Source organism: Rhagoletis zephyria, unplaced genomic scaffold (genome assembly GCF_001687245.7).
Source record: "Rhagoletis zephyria isolate East Lansing unplaced genomic scaffold, Rhagoletis_zephyria_1.1 Rzeph_scaffold_00022, whole genome shotgun sequence".
Taxonomy (NCBI): Eukaryota; Metazoa; Arthropoda; class Insecta; order Diptera; family Tephritidae; genus Rhagoletis; species Rhagoletis zephyria.
In genome coordinates this window covers 568,608-580,128 of record NW_016157106.1, presented here as the reverse complement: position 1 = coordinate 580,128, position 11,521 = coordinate 568,608, and the positions used below count along the sequence as shown (strand labels likewise).

At 32.7% G+C, this 11,521-nt stretch overlaps 1 protein-coding gene across 2 annotated transcripts in view; it reads left to right on the top strand.

Annotated features, from left to right (window-relative positions):
- pain (transient receptor potential cation channel family member painless) overlaps positions 1-11,521 on the top strand; it is a 49,315-nt gene that overhangs the window by 32,340 nt on the left and 5,454 nt on the right. For both annotated transcript variants that reach the window (XM_017615416.1, XM_017615426.1), the window contains exons 2-3: positions 9,410-9,548; positions 9,614-9,796. In XM_017615416.1, the coding sequence (XP_017470905.1) occupies positions 9,489-9,548; positions 9,614-9,796 (243 nt within the window). In that variant the 5' untranslated portion in view covers positions 9,410-9,488. The remainder of the gene's footprint in view (positions 1-9,409; positions 9,549-9,613; positions 9,797-11,521) is intronic.

Below are 11,521 nucleotides of genomic sequence, written 5' to 3'. Positions count from 1 at the left end.
GACTATTTGAAAACAGTTTTTCCAGATATTTCTCAAGCCAAGATAAAGGAAGGTATTTTTGTTGGACCACAAATAAGAAAGTTGATCAACAATAATCAATTCAAAGGACTACTCTCATCAGTTGAGGCAGCAGCGTGGGAATCCTTTGAAAAGGTCGTTGCTTCTTTTCTCGGTAGACACAAAAGCCCTAACTACGAGCAGATAGTGAACGACCTAATCAATAATTATGCGAAAATGGGCGTAAATATGTCTTTAAAAATTCACTTTCTCCACTCACATTTGAGCTTTTTTCCGGCAAATCTTGGCGACGAAAGTGATGAACATGGCGAAAGGTTTCATCAGCAAATGAAATTAATTGAGAATCGATATCAAGGATTCTGGGACGTCGCAATGATGGGTGATTACTGCTGGTTTCTCATAAGATCCTAAACTGACAAACTGAATAAGCGTCAAAGTAGAACACATAATTATTTCGACAACATAGTAAAATCAAATTAAGATAAAGATTGTTAGAATATAGTATAAACATAAATAAATTTAAAAAAAAAGTTAAAAATATGGGTAATTTCATTCATAAATTGAACTTTTAACTCAATAGAAACAGAGCATAGCTAGATATTTCACTCTTCTTTATACCATACATACGTTTTGAGGTATACGTTGAAATTGCGCAACCTGGGTATTTTTATTTGATCGCTTATAACTTACGTAGTTTTGCATCGATTTTCTTCGATGATACCTTATTTTTTTTGTAATACAACAGAGCTTAGGGAGAAAAAAAAAATCTGCAAAAAAATAAAAGGTTTTCGAGATCCTTCCCCGCAAAGTACAATTTTTTTTATATTTTTACAAAAAAAATTTAAAAAATCGGTAATGATTGTTCGTTATCTTTGAATCTACAGGGCCTAGCAAAAAGTGTTGTATGCACAGTTTATAGAAAATTTTATTACCTTTTAAAAGCTTCAAACCGTTTTGGAATTGCTTAATTCGTTCTTGAGATATATATGATTAAGTGGACCCAATTTTTTTTTTTTTGCAAAAACGGTAAATTGCAAATATCTCAAAAACGGTACCATAAAATTAAAAATAACCTTGATTTTCGGAATCAGGGGGTGATTTTACATACGAATTTCATAACGGCGTCTCTGGTAAATTTTGGCCGTCGACCAGTGTAATCAGTCCAGCACTTCCTTTGCGAGTGTTCAGCACTGCGAGAAAACGCCTCAAGTTTCTTGGAGACCATGTCTTCGAGAACCGTATACCTTGGGGATAGCTCCTCTGGAAGTACTGCTAGCATTGGCCAGAAAATCAAAATGGTTCGAAGACATCTAGGGATAGACTTGGTGTAACGCCCCCAGGGGCATCGCAATGGGCCTTCGCGGCCTCCGAGCGAACTCTTCGCAGAGCTGCCCGTTTAATCTAACCTAACATAACCTATCCTAAATTATCTCGAAAGGTCCCGAAGACAAGACGAAAATAAGGAAACCCCCCTACACATTTTCGAAAATTTTCAAAAAGTTTTGAAAACATTGAAAAGTCCCAATAAATGTCGGCAAGCTCATCAAAATCCCGAATGCATATTTCGAAAGATATCTAAAATCTCGAAAAACTACTTAAAAAATCAAATTTGTGGATTCATTTTTTTTTTAATTTACACAAAATTGTATACTCGATATGGTTTGGTAAAGAATAGTCTACTATATAATTGTGTGGCACTATATATATAATGTATGATTTATACTGAAGCAAAGTTTCTGACTTTTAGATGCTGTTTTAACTTAAATAAAAATATCTTTGGTTTACTAAAGAAAGTTGTGAATCATTAAGATTAAGTTTTCTCCTCATACTGTGCTTGACTTCTTACTTACTTAGTTGTGGAAAAGTAATTTGTATGTATTTAAGTCAAAAAATTTGCTCAACTATAAAATATGACCACGTCAAAATGTTAACACATAGCCGCTTTTATAATTGGCTTGTAGAAAAAAAGGCCACACAAGGTGGTAAAAGTGACCGCTGAGAAAACAAATTAAGCCAAACTTTGAAAACTGGTCGCGTTCGTTGCTGGGAAAATCCAAAAACGAGAAATAATTGTTGTAGAAGCTGAGAAAATATTATTTTTTAAATGGTCTTTACGACTTTTGTTGAGTTGCTGCTTCGCTTAAGAAGTTTCAATTTTAATGGAGCTACTGAGTTTAAGTTCCTAAATGTATGTACACATGTATGAGTATTATTACTTTTAAGCTGGAAGCTAACTTAAACTTCATTAAATTGTCAAATTGAGAAAACGGCAGCCAAAATAATAACATCCATATGATATGAGTTTCAGCAACAGCATCAGTAGCTGAGTAGTGAAATTGTTTTGATGAGAGAGCTGTCAAGTGACAAATGCTGTCAACAGTATGTACACACATACATATAACCGACCGAAAAAAAACATGTGCCTACACACTTCCGCACATATGTGCTTATATACGTACAATGTATGTATGTACGTATGTATATACAGTATGTACATTAGGGTGGTACAATGATTCTACAAAAAAAAATTTATTAAAATCGCTGTTTTTCGGGCTTCGAACCGAACTACGAACCGAAACATGTTTATTTTGAAATGCCAAAACCGAACCCAAAGCCACGCCAAAAATGGCTCGGTTCATTTCGAAATCCACTTATTTAAGCATTTTTCAAATTTTGTAATATACAACTTTGTCAAGAAATGCAACCCTATGGTAAAACTGCAAACATTTTTGCGTTTAATGGCATCTATGTGAGTCATAATTTCGTCCATATGAAAATCGCTTGAAATGTTTTTATATGGAAGAAAATGCATATAAACGCCAGCAAGAAAGAATTCAAATCCGGGAAAATATTGCCAAAAATCAACTTAAACCTTAAAATTATTTTCTAAAGTTCTTATTAAAAAATTAGCAACTTAGATGAAACTTTGAAGAATTTTCCAATTTTTTTCACAAGGTGTTAAAGTTGGATTTATTCAGTTTTAGTTGGACGGCAAACTATGCTAAAAAATCCGATCTTAAACAAACAAAAAAATATATAATATATAAAATATATTTTTCCATTACTATAAATGTGGATGTTTGAATTTGATTTCAATAACAAAGCCTTTTATTTTTGTATACATAGATTTGTAAGAACCGGGTATACCCATGAACCGGTTGCTAAACCGGTACAAGATTTTTCTAAGCGGTTCAAACCACCGAACCGAACCACACCGTTTTTTTTTTTTTGAGTGGTTTGCAGCCCTGATTAAAATAAATAATAGATTGTCGCTTATACACTTAGTGTTTGGCCGAGCTTCTCCTCCGATTTGTGGCGTGCGCCTTGATATTGTCGACTCCGAACGGCAATTGTATATTTATGATAAATTGATTTTCATGGCAGAATACACTCGGAGGTTTGCACTTGCCGCCCGAGGGGCAACGAGTATTTGAAAAAACTTTTTTGTTTATTATATTTTGATGTTGGTCGAAAACTTGGCTGGAAAATGTATTATCCCCATAAAAAACATATTGAGGTTGTTCACGCTTGCCTGGTTATCAGCCTATGTGGTTATATGGTTATATTTTTTATTCAGTTTACAACAATAAAATATACTACACAATAATAATTTTTAACCAGATAACCCGATAACCAGACAAGCGTGAATAACCTCATTGAAAACTTAAGAGACCCGGCGGCAGGGTTAAGAATAAAGAATATACGGGTCTCCTTATTTTCCATTTTCTATAAATCATTTGTATCTTTGGACCGCCCTAATGCCCATATGCACACTTTCTTACAATAAAGTGCTATTACTTTTGCGGTACACGGGGAAAGAAATGATGTATGGCACAGTTACAAGCATCTGTTTCTTTTGTATCACTCCTATTTGGCGGCTTTGAATGAAGCGTGAATAAGCTTTTGGGATTAACAAAAAGACTAAACACTTTTCAAATACATACCTTAGTAGCGATGAACAAGCTTTTAATGGTTTCTCAAAATTTTTACAAAACGAGGACATGAAGATAACAAGTTTTGGCACACAAAAGCAGTTATTGTTTAACGGCTAAAAAAAACGACACAATTTGTTGGAATGCAAAAGCTTGCCATTGTGTTACTACTATTTTTTTTGAATTTTTATTTTTATTTTTGGATAGATGCTTGTATTTATGAAGTTGCGCGCAATTCCCAGCGTCACAGCTGGACGGCTGAACAGAGTGGTGGTCCAAAATTGTATGCGAATGAGTAATGTATTTGACAAAAGACGCATTTGACATGGGGTCAAAACAACAGCCGCGGCTATTCACTATTTCACAGATACACATAAACATATGTATGTACATACAAACATACATTGAATGCCAGTTTTTTTCTTTTTAAATGCGGGCGCGTCTTTCTAGCACTCCCTACCCGTAAAATAGTTTTTCGTGTTTATTTATTGTTTTTTTCTTGAAATTTTATTTTGCTTTTTTTTTGAACTGACCCGCGTCGAACTTCAACCATAAAAAACATTTGACTGTGTAGCAGACACAATGTACGAGTATGTGCATATCTAACGGGTGATTTTTTTGAGGTTAGGATTTTCATGCATTAGTATTTGACAGATCACGTGGGATTTCAGACATGGTGTCAAAGAGAAAGATGCTCAGTATGCTTTGACATTTCATCATGAATAGACTTACTAACGAGCAACGCTTGCAAATCATTGAATTTTATTACCAAAATCAGTGTTCGGTTCGAAATGTGTTTCGCAAACCCAATTGCTGCGAACGGCGACGAATCGACATTTCACGGTCTTCAGCAACACTCTCAGAAACAGACGCAATATTCTCTTCTGTACGCACTGTACGCATTCGTGTGGTTGGTTTAATGTCCAATAAAGTAAACTGAGTGCGAAACTTGGTCACAATCGCATTAATTGTTTGCTCACTTGGTCGATTATGTAGACCATAAATCGGACGTAAAGCGAACCGAACACTGATTTTGGTAATAAAATTCAATGATTTGCAAGCGTTGCTCGTTAGTAAGTCTATTCATGATGAAATGTCAAAGCATACTGAGCATCTTTCTCTTTGACACCATGTCTGAAATCCCACGTGATCTGTCAAATACTAATGCATGAAAATCCTAACCTCAAAAAAATCACCCGTTATTACTTATCCAACGCCAGAGCCACTCATTCTGTCAGTCACTATGCCAGTATGTGAATACAAAATGTCAGTTTGCAATTAATTTTTTTTCTTTGCAACCAAAAAAGTCGTTCCGAAATTCAACGAATTTTGTTAGTTGAATTTGCGCCTGCAACTTTTTTAGTTAGTGTTGCTTTTGCTCTGTATTTTGGCCGCTTATCGCATCATCGCTATGTTCATCCATTCGAAATGCTGGAATCATTTGTTTATCCGAGCACTTCACACCAATTGAGCTGCTTTTGTTTAACTTGACTGCTGATTGGTGGGCGTTTCAAGAGGATTGCATGTGGGAGCCTACGAGTATATGTATGTACATATGTACATATATTATTTTACATATTTATGTACATTAGGGTGGTCCTTAAAGCCAAAATAACGATTTTGTCCAGTCTCACCCCTTCAATCGGTAACACCACTGTCACAGATATTGCATATAAATGTTAGTCCCCATTGGAGCCGGTTAAGGCGTGTCGCATAGGGGTCAAAGCCCAGATGCCTCTAGGGACTCAAAAAAAAATGTTTATTCATTTAATGCCCAATATTGATACTACTAAAGTCGAGGATATCACCCATAAATTTTAATCCCGACTGAAGTCGGCTAAGACGTCATCATAGGGTAATCTGAAATTTGACCCCTGTGCGACACGCCTTAACCGACTTCAATCGGAACCAAAATTTATATGTGATATCTTCGCCTATAGTAGCATCGACACAGGGGTTGAGGCTTAGAAAATCTGATGTACATATTTGCTCCCTACATTTAAGGCCCACCCTAATGTTGATACATATATATATATGCGGTTTGTTCCACCAAAGCTGAAAGGTGTAGAAGAATTTTTGAATGTTTGAATTTTAAAATTAAAGTTTTATCGAGTATTTAAAAATCTGATTGCTGTTTCCCAAATAAACGAAATTCTCTACTTTTGCGAAATTTTAACCGTCAACAGTGACGTGTAGCTTTGATCCCTGAAAATGTTATTAGCTGTTTTTTTATTTATAACCTGGTTATCGGGTTATCTGGTGAAAAATTATTATTCTCTAGTGTATTTTATTTCTTTACACTGAGTTTAAAATATAACCACATAACCGGATAACCTGATAACCAGGCAGGTGTGGATACCCCAATTGTTTTCACTTTTAGTCCATTTATCGTGAGACGGTCTAATGTGCATAGTTTATTTAGATACATAAATACACTAATACATATGCATATTCTTCTACATACTGTCAGTGGCGGATTTAAATATTTGCCGCCCCTAGGCAATTCATAACTTGCCGCCCTTTTTTCACGAAAAAAAAAATATATATATATATATCAAATATGATTGTTATTGTCAGTGCTTTATTACAATATAGTTCGTTAATAATGAAATACATAACGGAATTAACAAATTCGACATCAGCATGGATAAGGTATTCAACAAAAACCCTCTTTCAAACACTTCTTTTTCACAGTTCTTTACGTCTTGATTTTTCAGCTGCGAATTCGCGGATAATATCTTCACAATCGATAGATAGAAACAAATCTGACTCTATAGTCAGCAACGCAAGAGCATTCAGTTTGTTTTCGCTCAATGAAGATCTGAGATAGTTTTTCACGCGTTTTAAAACAGAAAACGATCTTTCTAATTTAGCTATCTTAAATTTGCCGCCCCTTAATTCTGCCGCCCTAGGCTTCAGCCTATGTTGCCTGTACGATAAATCCGCCTCTGCATACTGTACATAAGTACATTCAAAAGTTCCTGTTTCATTTCACTTTAAAGTGTACATAAAGAATAGCAAATGTAGTAATGTCAGCATTCCTTCAGATACTCTAATTGAAAATGTTTATTTATTTTGTATGGTTTTTTCTTAAGACTCCAGCGTACATATGAACATTGGGGTGGTCCAAAATTGTATTTTCCCAACAACCCCCACAACTGAAAAATATCGAAAATAAAGAAATGCGTGCTTCTTAATTTTGAAATCGCTTAAGTTAAAAAAGTTGAATGATGCATATAAGAGTAAACCGTCTCTCTCAGTACTTATGAGAACAAAATAGTGGAAATATGAATTTAAAGTAATGGGGTTGGACTTGCCCTCAAAATTTGTACTCAATTGTTACTCAAAATGGAAGCGATTTTGAGATGATCATCAACACATTCTACAAAAATACTACTTTGACGAGAAAAAAACGAAGTTAACAAAATCTGTACATATAATAAAATTGTAATAGGCTGATGTCTGTATATTATAGATATTACAAAAAAAAAATTATAATATGAAAGATCTTTATTAGGCCAACAAAAGCCAAGTCAAAAATTTTTAGAATCTTTGTCTGTATGTCTGTATGTTTGTTCGCGCATCACTCGAAAACGAATTCATGGAATTTAATGCATTTTGCACCGCTGTATTGCTAGAGGTCTAACATAAAATATAGAAAGAAAAAAATTAGAACGTTGCCACGTGTTTGAATGTTGCAGTTTGAGTAAATTGATGAATTAAAATAAATATTGCAATAGGGCTGTCAAAAGAAAGAGGTTTAAAAAGGCTTATAGCCAAACATTTTTTTGTTGAAGGTTGCCATCTGTTTGAAATGTTTAATTTATTTTAACTGATAAGATGAACTGAATATTGCAATATGAGTTTAAGAAATTCTACTGCCGGAAATATGTTTGAGGAGGGTTGCCACCTTTTCAGAAAGAATACCCCATATGTATTTTGCTCTGATCGCCACTCTGTAGTAACAACACTTACCCAACCAACCAACCCTCACCAAAAACGCCGCTGGGTTGGAGAGTTACTTCATAGGAATTCTCATTATAAAAATGTCAAATATTTTTTCCATCCCAATAAAATTTGATTTGCATGGCCAGTGAGTACCTAGTCTTGCGGTCATTAAATGTGAAATTATTTAAGCGCATTCATATTCATATTTTGCTAAATACTCATTAATTAAACTAGACCTTGCTAGTTTCATTTACATTTTATTCGTAACTATTCGTCTGAGTAATAATTTAAATTAATAAATTTATACTGAGTGTTGTATGTATACATATGTACATATGTATGTATGTTCGTGCATATGTGTCTGCCTTTTGCATTTTTGAATTTTTGCACACAATTATGACTGATTGATGAACTCATGCATATGAGGAACATACAAAGATACATATGCAAATTACGTTAATCTATCTTTTGAATGTCATTATATTCGTAATAACTTATCAAGAGCCTATTTTCCAAAAAAAAAATATGCTAGCGATTCTCCCATTCGCAGTGTGAATAACTAAAAAGTGATTTAGAAATGTTTAGTTGACAGCCTCTCCTTTCCAGATCTTCCGGGGCGTTGCTAAAGGCAACGATTTAGAAAACAAGTGAGCTAACTCACTCTTTTGCGCTGGGGGAGGCCCTATTCCATTCCGCCACGACAGTTCTGCCGCTTAGCACGCGGGACATTTTCCATACTACGTTGTACTTAACTCAGAACTTACCCAGCATCTTTTCGATCGCCTGAGGTGGCATATTATTAAAGATTCCCGAGATAGTCAAGGAACGGAATATCGATACCGTTATCACCAATTAGGTGCTCGCGGACTTGGTTTCTCTATAACTGTAATTTTTAGGTATAGAGAAGTACTCGCTCCATAATTTAAGAGTGCTTTGGACCTTTGGATCTGGTCACCGTTCTTATTTTTACAGCAGCTCGTCTCGATCTTAAAACCTTTAGTCAGTCGCAGAACCCTCGAGAAAGAAAAAGCTTTGAACTTATTTCCTGTCGAACAGCATCTCAAGCTGTTGTTTCAGTTGGCACAGAAGAGAAGAGACCTGGCGGTAGCAGCGACAAACAAATAGAATAAAGCAGTACAAAAACTTGTTTGTTCTTGGTTTTTTTATGAAGTTGAACATTTTAATATCAAACTACTAGCAATTAACAATAATATTTGTATAAACGCTTTGATATTTACGACTAAAGTTTAGAGAAACATAATTTTTTATTATCAGCAATTAGTAATTTAATGGCGCAATAAAATCAAGTCTATGTATAAACATGCTTACGCTTATCTGTATGCCTTTCTTTATGTTTGTATGTATGTATGTACGTTATTTAACCTGAGCTTGATTGAAATAAATTATTTTCTCATAGTATTTAGCAATTTAATAATGACAAGCAAAATACCTCCATCAACAATGTAAAATGATCTCACGCCAACGTATGTATAATCCGCTTATCATTTCAGATTGACAATACCATTGTGCATACAGTTTTGAAATTTTTAAGGCAATCAAAGCAAGTGGCAGGGGTAAACACAAAACAAAATGTCCAATAAGCCATACAGTGCGATTAGTATAACCAATTGTGGCTTAGATGACCCGCAGGTAATTGACACATGATCGATTACAAAGTCCAACTAGAGTAATTTAGTTGTATGTTTGTATTGCAGAGTGAGCTGGGTGCCGCCTTCGCCAACAACAATATTGGTGATTTTCACATAGCGCTCGATAAAGGCGCGAATCCGGCCAGACCCGATGACAAACACATGAGCGTCTATGAGTTGGCGCTAAAAACACATGGACGCGCTGCTTTTGTGGAAGAATGCTTGAGGCGTGGTTGCAGTCCAAATCATGTGAGTAGTGGAAGGGTTAAAAATATATATATAAATACTGTAAATAGCAGGGCAATTCTTGCGATTGTCGTTAAACTCACAACAGTATTTCGTAAGACAATTTCAATGCTGGAGACTACCATTGAAAGATCTGCTATTCTGTTTGTGTTTGGCCATACCTAAAGTTTCTAAAAATTTAATGAAATTAAAAAATTTTAATATTTTTTTTTAAGAATACTAAACTATAAACCAAAAATAAAATGTAAATTAAAATAAATTTTAACTAACTGAAGAACAAAATAATAAAATATGTTTCAAAATATTAAATGGTATTTAAAAGGTAAAATCAAAAATTAAAAAAAAAATTAAAAAATTAAATGAAATAAAACAATATACGTTCCTAAGAATTAAATAAAATTCAACAAATTTTTTCTTTTTAAAGTATGTAATATAATCTAAACATTAAAAGCACATTAAATAGCAAAAAAATAAAATAAAATAACTCCCTAAAAATTACAATAATCAAAAAATATTTTTTTTTTTATTTAGGATAAAATCTAAAACTTCAAAGTTAATTTAATTAAAAAATATATAAATAATAACAAAACAGAAAAAAGGTCAAATAAGTTCCTAAAATTAAATGAAATTTATAAAATATTTTTTCTGTGCAAAATAATAAAATCTGAAAATTAAATTAAAAAAGAAAAAAAGTTCACAGAAAATTTAATTAAGTTTAAATATATATCTTTCTTTCTAAAACATATAAATCGAAAAAATAAGAGAAAATTACAAACAAAAAAGAAGAAATTTTATTAAAAAATAAACAGAAAAAATATGAGTTCCTAAAAATTAAATGAACTTACAAAAAAAAATATCTTGCTTTTTAATAACATAAGACCTAAAACTTAAAAGAACTTTGAATAAAAAAAATTAAAATTGATTACACAACAGAAAAACTAAATAAAACAAGTTCCTAAAAATTTCACGAAATTAAAAAAAATATATATTTTTGGTTTTTAAAACAACAAAATCAATATCTTTAATTAAAACAACAAAAACTTTTAATAAAGGGAGAAAAAAATTTCTGAAGATTACATTAATTAAAACAATAAAATCTAAGAATTAAATTTAAAAAACTAAATTTAAAAAAATCAAAAAGGCTGTTAATAATTAAATAGCAACTAAAAAACTTTTGTTTTTAAGACGATAAAATTTAAAAATGAAAATAAAATAAAAAAATAAAAATTAAATAAAAAATTCGAAAATACAAATGTTTTTTTTAAATCTAAAAGTTAAATTAAAAAATAAACAAAGTTAAATTTAAAAGTTTATATAAAAAATAAGTGAAATTTAAAAAATGTATATATTTTTCCCTTTACAACAAAAAAATATAAAAATTAAAAGAAAATGAAATTTAAACAAGTAAGAGCAGCGCTGTCTTCGGCTATGCCGAAGGCTTCATACCTTTCATGAACATCTGCAAATTTTAGTTTGACAGATTACTGATTTTGAATACATCTGCATACATCGATAGAGGAGTTACATACTTATATAAAAAATCGCATCTAAACAATCAGAGGTATGGAAATCTATGCTGTATAAGCTTTATCTCCTATAGCACTGATTGTTCAGATACCAGTTTTTGCGATATATCTCCTTTATGTAGGAAACTAAACCCAATAAATTGTGTTACCGGTTTACATAGCAGTGAAAATCACTTAGATTGGTGCCATATAAAGTATATCT